This window comes from Talpa europaea (genome assembly GCF_964194135.1).
Source record: "Talpa europaea genome assembly, chromosome: X".
Lineage (NCBI taxonomy): Eukaryota > Metazoa > Chordata > Mammalia > Eulipotyphla > Talpidae > Talpa > Talpa europaea.
In genome coordinates, this window is record NC_140081.1 from 9,489,934 (window position 1) to 9,510,015 (window position 20,082).

A 20,082-nucleotide genomic window follows, 5' to 3' on the forward strand; every position below is an offset into this window, starting at 1 on the left:
CATGTTCAGACAACCCCAGTCATTGGAGGAAAAACTCTAGGAACTGGAGAGTTGCCAGATTTAGCAAATACAAACACAGGCCACCCAATTAATTTGAATTTCAGATAAACAACAAATATTGCAAGGAGCATACTTATGACCAAAACCATACTCATTGTTTATCTGTAATTCAAATTTAACTGTGTCCTATATTTTATCTGGCAACTCTAGAATTGAGAATAATGACCTCTGTGAAGGTTTTGGGGAGCTAACTAAACTTAAATACTTAAAGGGCTGTTATGAAAACACAGGCCAATATCAATATAGACACAGAAACTAGAACCCGCGAGTGGTAATGGCAGGAAGTGCCTACTGGCTCAATAGAAGGAGGACATTTGTGTCTCGAGGGATCCAAGGGATTGTATGAGGATGCCGGCAGGGAATCAGGTTGGGAGTGTGAGGCAGGCAGTTAGGCTGAAAGATAAGTCCTCTCTGACTGGAAGGCCTGTGAATCCCTGCATTGCTTGAACTGCCACTCAGACACTTCCTGTCACCTGAACTACGGGAAGTCCTCTGGCTCTGTGTGGACAAGTCCAAGCTCTGCACGTGGGCGAGCTGCATGCTGCAGCCTTAGAGTATGATCTCCATAAAAAGGGGGAGGCTCCAGGTTCCTGCCCTACCTAATGAAGGCAGAGCTGAGCAGAGAGGGGAAGCAAAAGAGGAAGATTTAGAGAAGACTTGAAGGAGACATGTGGAGCAGAGAGTCATGTGCAGAAGGCCTGTTAGCTTCTCGGCTTCAACTTGCATCAGGGACTGGGGGGACACGGAAGGAGACATGTGGAGTTGAGACACGTAAAGACACTTAGAAGAGTCTAGGGGGAGAGTCACATGGGAGGCTGACAGTGATAGCCTTGACTTGTACTTTGATTTTGCTCCTTTGGCCCCAGACTTGCCTGGCCGCTTCTGCCCCTTTCGTATGGATCCCCCCCAGAAGGTGGCTTAGTCTTGTGGCAAGTTTTCAGGCCTCAGTGGTCCTGCTTTGGGTGAAACCTGTTTGGCTGGGCTTTTACCCAGCCAAGGAAGTGGGTATCTTTGGGTGTTTTATCAGAAAACTATTATCCTTTCTTCTCTTCTGCCTCCATGCTATGCACATTAATTCTATTAAAGTCCTTTTCTAGTATTACACATAAAAGGTCTTTATGTGGTGGATGGCAGAACCCTTTAGAACATGCAAGTTTGGGGGGTCTCAGGGTAGTGTGCAGTGTATATACAGAAGGAAAGAACTTCATTCCATAAAGAAGAAAACCCCCAACAGTTCGGAATTTAACCGACACACATCCTACCTGTAGGACCTGGTTAAACAGATTCATGCACATTTTCCCAACATGTCTAAAAAAGCTATTAGGATTGTGTAAGGATTCTTCAAAAGCATCTCCACTATTAAAAAAAAAATCATAGCTTTCAAACATCGATTGGATAAATAAAACTCACTTTTTGTCCTGCTGTCCATTTCAGTTTTTGAAGAGTCTGGAGTTGCTGCAGTTGGAGGTAACTTCTTTCCAATAGTCTGAGGGGGAAAAAGATCACTTTATTGATCAACATGATTCTCTTGTTAAGCAAAGGAATACAGTCAAGACCATAATGACGAACTACTCACAACTGCTTCCAAAGATATCACATGCCTGAGTTTATGTACTGCACCGTGTATTGGCCGCCATTCCTTGGTAGGTCTTAAACTCAATGACAAGTGGGCAAACTAGGTAAAAAGGATTTCCTCCTTAGAGGTACCCACTACCTTATATTCCCATTTTTTCCTTGATATTCTTATGGTTAATTATATTCAGTGGAAGAAATTGGCACATTTCCCTCCAATTTTATGAGACGTGACTAAATCTATAGAGACCAAGCACCGAACCCAAAGGAGGTACTCGCAAGGGTCTGCGGAGTGGCGTGGCAGGGAGAGGGAAGAAATAAGACTGAAAGAATGAAGGACCAGAAAGACAGATGGACAGAGAAGCAGGAGGGAGGACAGGCAACTGTGCCATTTTAGAGCTCCCTCTAGTCATCTGAAATTCAACCTGCCTTGCAGGGTGTGCACGAACACCCTTGTCCTCAGGGCAGGTCTCAGCTCCAAAGGGGAAACAAGCAGCGCAGGCTGTCCCCCAGGCTTCATGCCCCCAGGGCTTTGAGAAGGGGCAGCCCCACAGAGCTAGCATCTATTTACTGGTTTAAAAAAAATTATGCGTTTGTTTTGAGTTCGTTTTCTTTCCTACATTTGAAGCTAATTCTATTATCATTCATTATTTATGAACCACCCACAGAAAAGACTGCAGATTGTCTCTGACTAAGAGGTTCCGGAAAACACAGGCAACTCAAGAGGCTCAAAGACACAAAAACAGAAATCAAGACAACACACAAAACGATGGTTCCAAAGGTGAAGTTAGTTCCCTCTCCTCTCTGCCTACACTTGAGGCCTACACTTGATGTCTGCCGATGCTGAGAAACAGCTGTCAGCACCAAGTAGACAAGCAAGTAGACGTGCGAATCACCCTGCCCAATAGCGAAGGGTTCCCCAGTGAGAATTCCAGCCACTGGGAAAACCAAACTGATCCGCCCCGGAGCCTATGAAGAGGCATGAACTGCATGATTCAAAAACTGGCACCGGGGAGTGTTTCTTCAAATAAAAGTGGTTCACCACCATTTTTCATTTGAAAAAGGGTCTTCATGCTTCAAATGTTGAAACGAACATAAGGGACCAGGAAAAAGACTAATTATAATTAAGTAAAAATCGAAGCAACTATAAACCAGAGACACACTATGGGGGTGGGGGTGGGAGGCAGTAGGATCAAAACAAGGGGGGGGGGATTGTATGGGGGAATATAACCAAGATGAAAATGCATACATTGTGCAAAAATGAAAACTGATGTAAAAAATATATAAAATTTTAAAAAAAGATTTCTTAAAAAAATAAAAAAGATCCTTAAAAAAAAAAAGACTACATCACAGAAAAGGGATAAGATAATTCAAATCCGCGGCCCTTCATGAATTTTTAAAAACATTTGTGACAGAAAACCTTTCCATTTTACATGGTGACATTTTTATTTCGTGCCACAGGGCTTTCTAGATTGGATAAAAAACAAAGCCCCAAATATTACGGCACCCCCCAACTGCTGCTAAGTACTCAAACAAACAACATTTTCTGACTCAAAAGGAACATCAAGGAAGAAAAGACTTGTTGTTATTTGGCCATAAAGTCAAATTTCATGAAAAACAGTTTGTAGAATAATCTTGAAAAGTCAGGAATTGACAGTGAAAACAGACCCCCTCAAAGAGTCACTCCTATTCCTGTTCCTACTTCCAGTGGTACCCCTGTGATGTTATAAAACACCACTAGTGATAACATTGAGAAGAAGAAAACAAAAACAAGTAATATTTCAGCTTTTACTGACAGTGGCTGGAGGAAGTCAGGAAAATACAATGGCAAACACTACGCCCGGTTCTGACTTTACTTTCCTGAAATACATGAGACCACTGGGTAGTGGTTTCGGCTTTAAACTGATGCTTCCTTTAGAAAAACGATCTCGAGTTATATATATATATATTTTTTAAAGATTTATTTATTTTTATACAAGAGCTGGGGTACAGGCTAGAGGCGCGGGAGGGTGAGAGGATTCACTAGAGACAGAGTGGGGAACAGAACAGGCAGACTGACTGAAATACACTGCTGAGGGGAGCAGCGGGCACGACAGGAGAGGTCTGCCGCACCACGTGGGATTCTCGTCGGCTGGCCAGGATCAAACCCACACTGCAGAGGCTGCGGACAGCTTCACAGCACTGCACTCAACCCGCTGCGCCACCGGGGAGACCCACAAGTTATATATTCTTACAACACCTGTGTATTTGGTCACAAAAGGAAGTACCGCCCTTTATTTCTGATGTCCTGATTTACCAGTTCACCCAGGCTAACGGACATCAAGGAGGGCAGTGTTGAAATGCACTTCTGCACAGAAAGATACTCTGTTCTTTTTTCTCGATGTTTCAGGAAATACGGCACGCTGGCCTATGCAAGGATCCCAGCCACAAAGTTGATGGAGAGGCGGATATTGCTTTCCTATCCCAAGGGTGCTAGGCCTTAATTCCTTCCCTCCCTCTTCACAGGCCATGGCTGAGGGTCTAGGTTTCCCCCTTCCCAGCCTCGTTTCCCAGGTGCCCCAGAAATGGGAATTGCTTAGGTGTTTCTGTCTTCTCTAGAGCCTAGTTCTAGAGAAATACAGTCCCCAGACCACAGGCACCGGCATCACTGGGGAACTTGTTGGTAAAGCAAATTCCCAGGCCCTGCCCCAGACTTTGTCCATCAGAAATTCTGGGGACGGTGCCCAGCAGTCTCTGTCTAAACACACCCTACAGCGGATGGTGAAGCATGCGTGACCTTGAGATCCACCGACCCAGGTGCAGGAGGGATTCCAGTAGTACTCATCAAATACTTTTTCATGGACCCACTCTCATAACTACATCAAACATCATACAAACATCTTTTTTCACTTATTGCTCTTTTCTCTCCTTCCACCAAACCTTCCACCTTCCACCTTCTCTATTCTCACTGGCATAGGAGTCTGCATTGCTAATAAGTTAATTTGGAAAAGAACTGGAATTTAGTAGAACAGACAAAGTGACAATATCACTGAGGAAAAGGGAGGAGCACAGGTAGACAAGAGAGGGAGGGAGGGAAGGAGGAAGGAAGGGTTAGGCCTGAAAAAAATCAGGTTGTATCCAGTCTCTCTGGGCTCAGACTACCTCAAAGGTCAAGTGTGTCCAAGTCCCGAAGTTCCTTCTTAGTGTTTCCCTTTACTGGTACTTTAGGCGGGACACTCCCTACCATAGAAGATGGTCTCACACGCTAAAGGCCGTCAAGCAACCCTAGCTCCTGCTCACGAACAGCCTGCAGTGCTCCTCCATCATGGCGTCCACCCAAACCTTTCACCAAACTCCCTAACGAAGAGACTCTATTCCCTGCCTTTCCTCTACATGTAAGGACAAAGGGCAGCAAATCATTGCTCCCCATCAGCCACCCATCTTCCCTATCTCTGAAAACATCTCTGGTCCATTGGGCTAAAAATGAACCGAATCCCAGCGTTTAAAGGGCATGTGTTATGAAAGCAATGCTTTGCTCCAGCACACGTGGAGGTCATATGTAAACGAAGGCCAGCCATGATGCAGGCCTAAATGGACAAAAAAATTGGGAACTCGTATCTGTACATCTTTGATCCATCTTGCAGGCAACAGAGAAGGCTATTAGGCCTACAGTGGCCGCAGAGGAGGATTCAGGATCTCCACTCGTTTCCTCGGCATAGTTCCAAGTTCTCATGCCTGGGCGCCACAGGAAGATGGTTTATCCGGGACACACACAGGCCACACACTTCAGGGCCGTCTTGATGCTGCTCAGGACACAAAACTTTCTAAGAGGTTTGCAAACAGGCTCATTTTACCACACGCCTTCTGAAGGAACACATTCCCAGGCTCCGCTCTACAGCTCAGCCCAACATTTATTTTTCTCTTCTGTGACTAAAGACCAGCACCCCCATCCATGTTACTCTTGTCTGCTTACCCTCCAGCTCAGAAGCCGCTGCCTGCTCCGGGAGGGGATGGCTGTGTGGAGCTGAGAGCTCTACAAACAGACGACTGTTCTCAGTCTAGTTCAGCACACAGTAATCACCAGGTTCACATCAACTTTGTCTCTCTTACCACATCCTAATCCTCACTGAAACCTGATTTTTTAAGATAAATAATTCAAAAATTAATTCTTTTTAGGATTTAATGCCAGAAGTCCCTCTCCCTTCAGCTCACTTGATGTTCTCACGGTCCTTGGGTACACAGTAGGAGCATATAGACTCCTCACTCGACAATGGTAGGACAGCATCAGTGCAGATAATCTCCATGATTTAGTTAGTGGAACAAGTAATTTCTTTTCTGTGCCAAAATGAAGAAACCAATGCTTATAGGAAAGTCAATCCCTGGGTTCAAGTCCAGGGAAATCCAGTCCCCTCATGACCAACATGTCTGTTTTTCTTTGCAACTGCTGCAGTATGAAAGCGGGATCCTGCTCCATCAAGTACGAAATCACTCCCTGACTTTACTCTGATTCAGATGCACTATCCTTGGAGTAGCAAATGTTTCTAATTATAGTACTATGCGAAGGGGGAAAGAGTGTACGTTTCAACTCTGCAAATCTCACCAAGAATTCCCCACACAACTCTTCAGTCACCAAGTCAACCTGATTGGACAGATGGGGGAAGGAGGGCGCGAGCTCCCTGCATCCCAGCAGCTGGTGAAGCCCCCTAGTCCGGCGAGCAGGCGTTCAGCTGGCTCTTCCGGAAGAGGATGGCCGCCTGAGAAGCTAGATGTGGACATCACTCAAGCGCTCACACAAAGCCAAACATAAGAGATGACTTTTCAAACAGCTGGTCAAATGCAAGATCAAGGATGGGTCTTGGACGGCATTTCCTTGCCCTACGCTAGCGCAGACCACGCGCCTTCCCTTTCTGTTCAAGACAGAAGCACTAAGTGCCAGCTCCATGTGTGGCAGGGACGCAGGCAAACAGGGAAGAGCAGCTGAGCATGGCCGCGATCGCCAAAAAACAATGATATGTCAGGTTCTCCAGAGTGGTGTGCTGAGGGGGGCCTTGTGCCAGCTCCTGGTGATAGGGGACGTGGAGAGATACCCCCACAGGACAGCGCTGCGAGGAGGCACAAAACAGCATCTGTGTAGGGCCGTCGCCACACCTGTCAGTGCTCATTTACCACCCTAGGTCAGAAAGGCACACTCACTATAGACTTTTTAGATTTATTTTTACGCGCTCCTTTTGTGAACACCTATGACTGACGAACTTATGAAGTATCTTCTTGGTGTTTAGCAGGGAGTGCTTAGCAGAAGCAGAGCAGAAGGCCCTGGAGCCTGCACGTACAGAGCTAGGAAAGCGCGAACTAACCAAGGGAGTGTCCTCACAATGAGCACTTGTGCTTGCTAGTGGAAGGCTGGCCTACCCGCTGGGAAGTTCACCTTAGGCAGGCTCGGTTTGCCCACCTTGGCTTGACCTGGTTTAAACTCCTGGCTAGCAACAGAAGCTGTGCCAGAGGGGAGTGCAATTCAAAAGTCTAAAAGTAGAATGCATGGTCCGGCAACAGGAAACAGATATTTGTAGTTCCATCCTAGACACAGAGGTGGTGTTTGAAACACCTCATACACCACTACGTCAATTCCGACTTCTCCAAAGGGACATGCTTTGCAGAGTCTACTTTTAAACTTGGCTATAAAAAAATAAAATTTGAAAAGTAATCTTCTGATTATGAAATTGGGTTTAAGAGTTATAGTTATTCAGATCATTTTATTGCCCTGGTTGTCTCGAAAAATTAGTAATAATTTGATATTTTAAACCTCTTTGCCCATCAAAAAGACCTCGTCAGATTCTAGCTGCCTTAGAAGTCCTTGTTAGTTTTATTACAGTCTAAGTTTCTCCTCTCGCCCCCTTTCTATTCAAAAACAGTGTCTTCCTTGAAAGCTGGACTTAGATGTTAGTTATTCTCTCATCTCAGTGCTTCCTTCCTGAATGGAACGGGGAGCTCAGGGATGCCACCTACTGCGCTACTGTCCTAGCGCTGGCATCCCACCACAACACAACAGGTATACGGGAGGAGCTCTCCGGGCCAATCAGACCAGGAGGTCCTCTTGGAGTCCGCTGTCATGAGTCAGCTTTCCAGTCTGGTCTCGGATGACAGTGCGTTATCCAAAAAGCCTTCCTATGGCCCCTGCCTTATTCCCTTGTCCCGGCGTACATACACCTCACCTCCTGCTAATTACTAGTATCCATACGAAAAAACCGATTTCAACCATGTTTCTGATGGCCATCTCTTAGCCCATGACTTCCAGTCATCCTGACCTGCTTCCTCATGTTCTTCCACATTATCTATTATGATCAAAAGAGCTTCACTTGGATGGGCCACTGCCCCCTAGGTATGTGTACAGGGTGTGCACACACATGCACTCAGACATCATCATTCTCTTGTTCTGAAATAATTTTCTAACGTGTGTTCCCAAGATGTTGTACCAACCAACCAACCATCAAAACACTAAATCCCACAACCTGTTAAATTTGGGAAACACAGAATACTTGGTCTAATTTATGCAGGACGGCATATTAAAGGCTCTGAGAAGTCCTGTAGTTACTGTTTAACTTTATCTTAAACTTATCTGTGTTCTCCAAATTTATGTGATAGTAGAATTCCCACTTCTTGTGATACCTATTAACAGATCACAAAAATGCATAGTCTATGGAATAGTTGGCTAAACATCAGCATTGCCCTTTGTGAAATTCTTTTTCACTCTCTTTGTTACATAGACCAGTGACTTGGAACCCACCTTTGATTATCTTTTTACTGAGCCTTCCCATATAGAACCCTCCACGAAGATCATGCTTTCAGATGAATTCATTCCACTTTGACCCACTCAAGAGCCTTGTTACCATCACAGGGACTATTTCAATCATTTTCTAAAAAAGGATACCCTTTTCCCAGTTCAAGCTGCTTCATTTGATTTCCTTTCAGACTCAACTTTTAGTCACCTTTTAACCATCATCTCTCAATGTATGATTGCTCATGTAAATCCCCAAAGTTCTAAAGAAATTCAAGGGTTTACTTCCAGTTGTTCCAACCTGCCATCGCTCTCAACATTGGTATCCTCCTCTTGTACTCTTAAGACCAATGGCAATTTTTTTCAGAATACAAAACACCACATTTCATCCTAGATGCTTCCTTCAGGCCTTCTAGGGTTTAGCCTTTCCATCTGGCCAATAAAAACATTACTATCTGTCATTCCACTGAACACATATATATGAAGTCTATTTTATATTTGTATATTACAATACTCTTGCAGAGACACACATGTGCGCATGTGTATATCAGTAGAGAGATATATAGGGGATCTGAGCCAAACTCCATAATTTATCAGGCACTTTAACTTCTGCCAAGATCTGATCATTTGGTTCATTTGTTTGCATTCTGAATACCTCTAGAGACCATGCCCTAAAAAACTGGAAAGAACCATATAGTGCATTCATAGGAGGGGGAAGATTTTCTCCTCACTGAAGCAAAATGATTTTTTGAAGGTTCAGTAGGGGTGTCCACTCAGGCCAGGGAAATGTGGTGCTGAAGAATGACTCAAAACCTACTTAAGAACTCAATGAAGTGGAGAAGGTACATTCAGACAACATTAAAAACATAGAAGTAGCTCTCCAGACATCTGACAGTATATGAAAATACTGTTTGTATTTTACCCCCGCTGTTCCCAAGAGAAGAGCTGCATGCTATTTATTATAGGATCATCTTATCCACAGAGGATGAATGAGCCAAAGTAAATTTCCATTTCATATACCACTTTGGCAAAACACAATTCACCATTATGCTTTAAAAGACTATTTTCTGCTGTTATGACAGATAAAAGGAAATCTTAAACCTTCCTTCTACCAGAGGATTAGTTTTATCTTTTGATTAACAATACCCTCTTTTTAGATGCATTTAGAAAATCTAAGAGTGTGAATATGGGAGAGAGTAGGATGGTATGGCAGGCCTAGATATGGGCTGTGTTTGAATTCTGTTCATCCAGATCTTTAACATGAAGCTTGCTTATCTACATGGACCAAATCCTAATTTTCCTATAAAGTACCTGTACGAATTCAATTAGTATATAAAGGTCCTTTCCAGATCTAAAACACTTTGACCTATTCAATCACAACATAGCCCAGGCCATCCCCTTCCCTGGGGTGGCACACCTTTCCAGTATACTTGAATTCCATCTCACTTTGAAGGTTCAAGTAAAGGCCAGCTGGCTCACTTGAAGACATGCTCTGTAACATTTTCTGCTGATTGCATCCCACCCTCGTTCATGACACTGTAACAAGGATGAGACGCTGGAGAGCACAGCCATGTTTTATTCAGTTTTTCTTTGTACTTCTAAAATGAAAGTTTGCTACAGTCTTTGTTTCATTCATTCATTCATTCTTCTTTTCTGAAACTACCTTTAGCCATGATCTGTGCTGGAGGTTGGGCGTATGAAGACAAGATGGAAAAAGTCCTGGATCTTTAATGAGTTCAACATGTAGCTGTGCAGCTGGCATCCTTACCAGAGCACTGAAGTGCAAAGGGATAAGCATTACAGCAAAGGTGTGTATAGAAGAGAGAAGAAGGAACCATCAACAATTCCACTCGAGGAAATAAGCCCCTGACAATGATGAGGCTTGAGTTAAATTCTGAAAGATGAGCAGGAATTGGCCATGTAGAAAGCAGTAGAAGGCGTAAAGAAAAACAAAGGCAAGAATGTGCCTCAGAGTGGGAACTTCACAGTAGAACAGGGAGACGGGGTGGGGGTTTGCAGTCAGGGGTGAAGAAAGGAAGAGTGGTTTGGGCCCAGGAGCCAGTAAGCTGAGGGCAATGTTACAGTTTATGCTTTATCTTAAAGGCAAGTGGTAGTCATGAACAAGAAAACAGGGGGATGCACGGTCAAATTGTGACTGAGACTGATGATCTGGCAGTACTGAGAGGACTGAAGAAGAAAGTAAAGGTTGTGCAAAAGTCAGAGACATAATTAGGAGGTGGAAACAATAATTCAGTGGAGGCAGTGAAGCGAAGGATGGAGAGGAGATGTTTGGGAAATGTTTAGACTGCCTACCTGTCCATACCTCACAGTTGCCACAGGGATAAACCGGTTATTATGAGTTGGTTTGAACATAGATTGGAAAAAAAAAAAACCCAAAGTATATTGTGAATCTACATATACATGTTCCATATAGTTACTCAGAGCAAATGATGTGCAAAGGACAACATTAAGTTCAGTCCTTGTCTAGAGAGGCAAAAGAGGCAGATGTGGGGGCTCAGGGAGGCATCGTGGAGAATCCATCCTAATGGGAAGAATCACAGCAAATGTGTTTCTCAGTGCTCTGATGCTGATGCGGTAACGTTTAGTGGGAAAACAGTAGGTCTGTGGTGGTTTTGAACAGTTAGCTTACTGTTAGGACACCAATCAATCTACCATTTGAAAACGAAAACATTTTTGAAAACGCAGACACATAAGGAACTCTTGACACATATGAAAAAGCATCTATGTAATTTGACAAATTTAAAGTAAACAGTTTAGTCAAATATGTCTCCAGAAATATCTTAGGCTCTAGACAAAAATCCTTCCACCTCTATGAAACAGCCTACCGCCTCCAAAATTTCCCGAAAAGAAATTTCCAGAGACGCTTTTCTCTCCTTCAGACTAAGGAAGAAAAACAAAATGGTTTCGATCAGAAAAGAGGTAAACACTTAGAGCAAGGCTTTGTTGCTTTGTGTTCAAGTAAAATGGCTACTTAAAGGGCCAGGAATACCATGGATTATTCTTCAGCCTTAAAATGGAAGGAAATTCTGACACAGGCTACAACATGGGTGAACCTTGAAGACATTATGTGAAATGAATAAGCCAGTCACAAAAAAAGACAAATGCTGTGCAATTCCACTGGTGTGCGGCAGCTAGAGTCAGAGTCACAGACTCAGAAGTAAACAGGTGCTTGCCAGGGGTTGGGGGCAGGGGGTGTGGAGTTGTTAGGTATAGTTTCGGTTTTGCAAGATGAAAGAAGTTCTAGAAATAGATGGTGGTGATGTGCATGTACTTAATGTCACAGAACTATACACTTAAAATGGTTAAAATCATACATTTTAGGCTACGTATACTTTACCACAATTTTTAAAAAAGGCTTAAGGCATACTCTTTTCCCCCTACATGCCTCTCTCTATGAACAAATGCTTTAGAATGATAAGAAATTGCTTGCGAGCGTCTGACACCCTGATACTTAATATTTGTCCACAAAATAACTAGGGTTGCGGACAGCTTCGAATGAGGTGAGCTAGAGGGCAAACCCACCTCTACCCAGAAACTCACTTCAGTCTTATCAGAAAACACTTCTTCCCCCTCCATGAAAGCCAAGCTACCGCCCCCACAAAGACAGCCACAGGACCTGCCTAAGGCTCACTATTTTGGGCTTTAATACCACAGTACTCATTCTTTAACTTCATCACAGATTCCCGAAGAATAACACGTTCCTTTTTAAAAAATCATCTGGGCTCCCTGATTTTACAACAGGGAAGAGAAAACAACAACAAAAATGGAAGACTCGATGGCATTATCCTTGCATTTTGTTTCTGTTAGAAAGACCGAGTTCAGGCCACATACTTATTCAAAGCAGAAACTTCCCAAAGATACCCAGAGGCCAGGTACACATTGGCTACATCTTCTAGACATAGAGCAAAACACTTATTAGAAAAATGACCTAGAGATGCTTCAAGAATGGACGATCTCGAGAGAGCAAGTGAAGTTCTGGGAGCTGCAGTTACTAGGTATGAAAACATGTTCAGCAATGGTGGGGGGGTGAACCTAAATTGTGGGCCTTCTATGATAATATCATTGCTGCCAACAATTGAAATTCTCTCTCACCTCTCCCATGCTCCTACTGAACTTGCACTCAATCTCCAGAACAGCACTCACTGGCTTCTGCCTTGTACGCGGGGCCACGTATGGATGTGCCTGCTTGACTGAATGGAACGTAAACGCCAGGGGTGAGGTGTGTGTCTTAGTAATCTTTATGTTCTTTGATAGGCCTCACACATTGGAGGGACAAAATATTCAAAATTTACTTCAGTCAGAAATACAAGGTCCATCAAAAACATTTATATTTGGGCCTCCCCAGTGGCACAGCAGGTTGAGCGCAGCACTGTGAAGCTGTCCAAAGCCTCTGCAGCACCGGTTCGGTTCCCAGCCGGCCAGGCAGAATTCCACATGGCACAGCAGACCTCTCCTGTCTCGCCTGCTGCTCCCCTCAGCAGTGCTTTCGGTCCGTCTGCCTGTTCTGCTCCAAGCTCTGTCTCTGATGAATCCTCTCACCCTCCTGCGACTCTGGACTGTATCCCAGCTCTTACATAGATAAAATAATAAATCTTAAAAAAAAAAAAGGAGGACCTACTTAAAAAAAAACACATTTATATGTATGGGAAAAAATACTGTGTGCACTGCATTTTCTGGTTTGTAGGTGCTAGGAATATAATGATGGAATAAACCCATCCCTCCATTTCATGACAGCAGCTAATGCTAAGAATGGATATTATTAGGTAGGAATCATTGCTAAGGGTACAGCCCTACCAGCTAGGTGATCTTGGGCAAGTTACTTAACCTCTCTACACTTCAGTTTTCTTGACTGAAATGGAGATAATAGTATGTATCTAATAGATTTTCTAGGAGGATTAAATGGAATAAATGTATATAAAGTGCTTAGCCATTATTACTGTTAGTGAATTTTACTGAGTAAAAAAAAAAATCAGTCATCACAATGCCTCTTTACAAATGTAGTTATAGAGAATGGCTGTTTGGGTTACTTTTTTTTTAAAAAACAGCAGGTAACTGACCCATTCCTTTGCTTGGGAACTGGAGAGCATGAAGCCACCTTCACAAGACAGTCACACAACAGAGATGGGCTGGGAGGAGAACGTTCATTCTGAACAATTTGAAAGGAAGAAAAGCAACAGCCATCACCATATTGCCTGGGAGGAAAAGCAGACAGGACAAAGGAAACAGGAGCGACGAGGAGGACCAGTGCTGACAACCCACAGAGTTTTCCGGTCAGTAAAGCTTCAGGGAAGGTGGCGCCCTACAGAGAGTGGCCGGAAGACAGGATCAGAAACCCCTCAAGCATGGCCCACGCCAACTGCTTCTGGCTGCATCCAAACTGTTATCTACTGTTAACGATAGTAAAACAACAAGGCATGTGTCTGGGGAAAACGGCTTGTCAGAGAACAGAAAGCCCTTTCTTGAGAATTTTGATTCTCAGGAGCAAACACACCACCATAGAAAATCACCCCAAGCCAATTTGACAATGCTTGGCATCCATTCAACAATGGATGAAGAAATCCTAATCCTAGGCCAAACAGATACTCCTCCCAAGCTGTTAAGAAACAGGCCACATGAGACCATTAAACTCATGTGGCACAGATTTCTTAAGCCACAAGTAGAAATCACTGACAGACACTTAGACGTGAAAAGTTGAGTTCACTGTTCTCTACCTGGAGCAGTCAGGCCTCCTGCCAAAGGCTGCTCTTAAAGGTTTCTTTCAATATGAGCGAGGGAGGGACAACAGGAATTCTGTTCAGGTCATGCAGCCAGTACATTAAATTCAACAGAACTTTGTGGAGCACCTACCACCAGCAGCCCACTGGTCAGAACTGCTTCCCTCTGTTATTTGTATGTTTTCAAGGAAGTGTTATGTTCTCAGCTATAAAATGGGAGATTTAAGCATAATGCTGACAGGAATCAATGTAACCACCAAATTCCAGTTCTCCCAGATCCTGTAGGTATGTAGAGCCTTAAAACTGAACATTCCACCACCTTGTAAAGAGATGTTTTAAAAAAGTTTGTAATTACATGGGACATTTTACATAATCCTCAGTGGAAAATATATACAGTTATGTGTGGGGGAAAAAAATTGTGTGCGTGGAATGATCTCCATCAGCTAAAAACATATGGCAAAAAGACCTGAGAGTAAATACAAAGAAATGCCAACAGTGGCTGCACCCAGGGGACAAATTATGGGGCTTTTTGCTTTCTTATTATTTCTACAAAGCAGTTACTACTTTTGTAATAAGAAAAAATTGAGTTTGAAGAAAAATAGAGTTTGACGCAACTAGGAAGAATGGTCTACCTCGCCACATTATTGATGTCTTTCTGTAAGGTCTGACTTGATTTGCAACACCTCCTAAGTAGAAATCTCATGCAGCTTTCATTAAGTGTGTCATTATAGTTCCTTTTCCAAGTCATTAGTAAAGATATTAAGACATCAGATGTAAAATGACTCATGACGGTAACTCACAAGACACCACCCATACAGAGCATTCCCTGCCATTTGTCATCACCCCTTACTTATATTCACCAGCTCACGTCCTCCCTGACTACGTAGGTGATATAAAGTCATTCCCAATTAATGCTGTTCCAAATACAGCATCAAGGCATTTCATCAAATGGTTTCAAAGTAAAAAATATATACAACTCCTGCGCTTCTAATTAACCCCATGAATTCCTACCCCAGCATGCGAAAGGGCTCAAAAAAGGGTTGAGCTTACTTTTAACTGTTTTACCTGTGTGATCAAAGGCAGTGCTTATAGATTCATTTCCCACTATTTGAAGGAGTATTAACTTAAGGGGTGTGATATATTTGTATAGGGTCCATAGCTTAACTGTTCTCAGTCTCCTAGCAGTTTTGCAGTTCTTTACAAGCAGAAACTCTAAACACAAACTGAAGTAATTTTTACAAAAACAGTTTCTCAAACAGGAGAAAAAACAAGTGTGATGAAAAACAGGTCCCCCAAATGCTGAGGTTCCACTCTTTTCCCTCCTACTCTTACAACTATTTGTCTAAGTATATCATAATCTGAAAATCACACAGATATCCCAGGTATCTTTACTGTTCAGTTATTTAACAACCATCTCCACTTAAGGGGAACATACTTTGATTTTTGCTGCCTTTCAGCAATCAAGCTTGACTTTAAACATGGGATTCAAGTTTGCGGTGGGAACAGATAGAAAAAAATTCCCTTTTAAGAGGAATCTTTTTTTGTTGAATAATTTCTGGTCTGCTGGAGCAAAAGTTCAATCTTCAGTCTGTGTTTGACCTGCCATTCATATTCATTCATTCATTTATTCATTCATTCATTTCAACTTTAGTTTAATAACAAGTCTCAGGAGGAAGAAGAATACTCTTGAGGCTATAAATTCTCTTTAGGATGCCTCATGAATTTTAGGCCAATTAGATCCTCACCCTATGAACAAATGCTGTATCTTTCAGTCCTCATTTTGCATGTCTTCATTTTCCTGTACTAAAATATTTCCTTATTCTCTTCATCTTTCTCTATAACATACAAAAAGTTATGAAAACCACAAAAAACAGGGGGGACAAAAACCCTCATTTAAAAAACAAAACACGGTATCACCTACTTTAATCATGTGCTTTCTTAAGTGGCACTTTTGATGGCTATGTTATTTTCTTAAAGGTGTATTTTGTTTTTCTTATAGCAGGCGTGGAAGACAATGCACATGGTCATATACCTCAAGTGATGCATTTTTCTGGTCCTGCAAAGTCCCTAGTCCTGTCCTATTACAATGGAGAACGTTCTTGTCGGAGCTTTCCACTTGTGAGAGCAGCGATTCCTCTTTGTGCCTTCCACAAAGCCTTGCTATAGGCCCCACATGCAGGGAAAACAATACAGATTCATGGAAGATGGTGACAAAGGAGGACAAAGACCAGGAGTGGCATTTCTAGAGTCTATAACCCATTCCCTACTCCTGGGGTATTATACTTAACCTATTTCAGACAGATGGGGTTTACACAGTCCTCTATTCAATGCTACAGGGACTTTCAGTGAAAGAAAGATTTCCACACCCTATTCCAGCCACAGGACAAGGAAGACTTTATCAGCACTTAGTATTGGCTATTCTCCCTATTCCCAACCTGGTAACCATGCCTCCAATTAAAAGGTCTCCCCTTTTTTCAGTTATCAGCAGGAACAAAGAACAGTCAGCCATCAACACCCACATAATTCTTCACTTCCTAATGGACTCTGTTTAACCCTCACCCTTGACCATTGTTTGTCGATGGCGTCTGATTTCTAGTTTCTTGACCATCTGCCTTCTGTCACTGCCTCTTAGGATACTCCTGCCTCTTTCTAGTCATTCACTATCACAACAAGATGTTCAATCCACATTAGAAACTTCAAATAGACTAACATCAGGACTGGAATCTGCAAAAAATCTTAAAAGCCACTTTATCAGAAAGCCACCATTAAGCCATTTCACCCCATAACACCATTTTTATTACTTGGAAACTTAGTGATCCCTCCCCTGACCCAGCTATCTTTCTTTTGGCCTCTCAATTTTCTCAAGACTCACTGTCACCTCGTCTCCTGGACTTCCTCTCTTGCCCAATGGCCTATGACTGAAGACTCTGGTTCGAAAAACCTGTAGTTTGAACTCTTGGGCAACAAATACAAAGCTCTTACCAAAATGTCAGAGATGCCATAACCCTGGGCTGGGAAGTACAGCAAGGTCACCCAGCGATTATGTTCTGCTTCTCTCTATATTGCAAACAGACAACATGACGTGTATTGCTAAGGCGGATTACTTCCATGTGTGAGCGGCTTCAGAGCATGTCAGCCTCTCCTGAATCGAAAAATAACAGTATTTATTGTGCTCCATCACTTGGAAAAATAGGATTCTAGATTATAATCAGGTCTACTTTCTCTGTTTTTAATAATACCTGGGCGTAGAAGGGGTGCTGAGGCTTGAAACAAAATAAAGTAAATGTAAACTTGGACATATCACATAGTCATTCAATATCACAAGATGTTCAACCCACATTAGAAAGTTCAAATAGACAAACATCAGGACTGGAATCTGCAAAAATCTGCTGCTCTGTGGCCCCATAACACATCATGCCTCCAGCTCTCAATGTAGAAACTGGACAGAGCTAAGCACAAAACCAAGAGGACATATTTGGATTACGCTGGGACCTAAAATCTTGCCACTTTATATCATTACTTTTCTTACTGTCAACTTTGTTAATAGTCTAGAAAAGGTACCCAAGAAATTTCAGACAAGTTGCTTCTAGTGGAGAGAAAATGAGAAACTCAACTAAGGAGTCAAAATAAAAAGAACAGACTGAGCAGATGCTACCAAAACAAATGGAGGGAAACATATTAAAATCACTGTTGGGTGAAAATGCTTAGCAAGTGAAAGAAGAAAACAGAAAACGAGGCCATAAATCCATCTTTACCACTTAGCTCCTCAACTCAAATGAGCAAAACAGAAATACAGCTTCTAAATGGTGGAGACCCTCAAATATCTGCCTTCCGTTTTCCAACATTGCCTATTCTATTGCTCAAAGTTCAAGGATAAGTTTGAGGTGACACTCCTGAGTCACAGACCATCCATGAAATGGCTTAATGGTGGCTTTCTGATGAAGTGGCTTTTAAGACAATTCAGGCACACTTTTAATTTGAGAATTGCTCATTTTATAGCTCAGATTTAGAGAAAGAGAAATCTCTATCACAGGTGCAAGTAGGAGTTATTGTGTGTATGCTTCCATTTGTTTCTAGAACACTTATAGGAAAACATGTATGTGTGATTTGGCCTTCAACATGAAGAGCCTCAGTTGAGAATATGGCTGTCATCTCATAGTTTTAAAATGGTCCCCGATGCCACAGAATGTACAAAACAGGCTGCTGACTGAACGATCTCGGTAATCTCAATTCTTTAAATATAAGAAAAGACAACACCCCCGTGCAGTCAAAGTAAACTGTATAGCTTGTTTTTAAAGTGGCCAGTTTTCATAAACCTTCAATGTACTCCAGTCTGTTGAAACTCAGTTGTCTAGAATCTCATTTTACAGCCAGTGAGAACACCAGAGAGAAAGAGACAATCTAGGTGTACACTCATGATCGCTTTCATAGCCACACACACATTTTTAAGACCTCGACTTTCAGGAACAAAAAGTACCTGCAAACTCCAGGGCTATAAATAATTCAAAATCAATATTCTATGAAGAACACGGTGAAATGCTTAGATACATTAGCCCACCCCCAATGAAGAGTATCAATTGAATTAAAAGAACAATTCAGTGAATAATATGCAAAAGGAAGGATTCTCATTTCCTAACCCCAAGGAATTCTAGGGTAGAAGGTGAGGAGGTAAATTCAATCACGAAACGGTCTTTTCTCACTATGTAAATTAAATGAAATACTACCATTTAGAATTAACCAAGGTGCAAAAGAGAAAAACATTTTTTCTGGGAAGAACTGTTTTGAATTTATTCTCCCTACCCTCTGGGTGGGGCTCAGGAGAAGCAGCAGTTGTGCTCACTACTAAATCTCTGGAAGCATCTACCTGGGCTTTGTCTTCAAGGGCTGCGGCAACAGGGGGACCTAGTCCTTCCATGGAGCAATCCGTAATCTCTTGGGACTCTGTGACTGATCAGGTAATTAAATGGGGATTCTCAGACAGATGACCTTTCCCCAACTTATCACACTAAAGTGAGAAGAATACTATCTTTTCCCCTCAATGAACGGTAACATAAACATATTAAACACCGTTCTAATGACAGTGAAATACCACATCACACCCATTAGGATGATTTTCATCAAAAAACAAAACCAAACAGAAAATAACAAATGTTGATGAAGATGTGGAGAAATCAGAATCCTTTTGCATTGCTGGTTGGAACGTAAATTGGCACAGCCACTATGGAAAAATAGTATGGTGGTTCTTAAAAAGAAATTAAAAATAGAACTACCATATGATCTAGCAATTCAACTTCTGGGGATATACCTGAAAGATCTAGAAGCAGACTCAAGCATTGATGTGCCAGTGTTAACTGTACTATTATTTACAGTAGCCAAACATAGTGGAAACAACCTAAATGTCTATCAGCGGATGAACAGATAAACTGTTGCATCTCCATACAAAGGAATATCATTCAGCCTTAAAAGGAAAGGAAGTCCTGACACACGCTACCACATGGATGAACCTTGAAGACATCATCTGAAGTGAAATAAGCCACTCACAAAAAGAAAAATTTTACGATTCCACTTACACAGAGACAGAAAGTAGAGTAGTGATTACCAGGGGCGGGGTAGGGTGGGGTGAAGCGGGGGGAAAGGGGATGGGGAGTGAATATCTAATGGTAGAGGGTTCAGCTTGGCAAGAAGAAAAAATTCTGGAGATAGATGGTGACGATGACTGTACAACAATGTGAATATATTTATCACTGACTTGTACACTTCACAATGGATAAAATGCTATTAGATTGTGTATATCTTACCACAATAAAAAAAATTCTACATTTCTATTAGAGTACACTGAAAGTTTTTAATGGGGATTTCCATTGGGAAGTAAAGCTGGGTATGTGGGATTGAGAAAGTTTTACTTTTGCTATATTGGATTTTTTTTTTTTTACCATATATGGGGTTATTTTCACAAAAAACAAA

General features: G+C 42.3%; 1 protein-coding gene across 7 annotated transcripts in view; it reads right to left on the reverse strand.

Annotated features, from left to right (window-relative positions):
* The window catches only part of SH3KBP1 (SH3 domain containing kinase binding protein 1), a gene marked incomplete at its 3' end in the record, with an annotated part of 264,383 nt that overhangs the window by 90,112 nt on the left and 154,189 nt on the right, over positions 1 to 20,082 (reverse strand). For all 7 annotated transcript variants that reach the window (XM_084258276.1, XM_084258273.1, XM_084258275.1 and 4 more), the window contains one exon: positions 1,471 to 1,546. In XM_084258276.1, the coding sequence (XP_084114402.1) occupies positions 1,471 to 1,546 (76 nt within the window). The remainder of the gene's footprint in view (positions 1 to 1,470; positions 1,547 to 20,082) is intronic.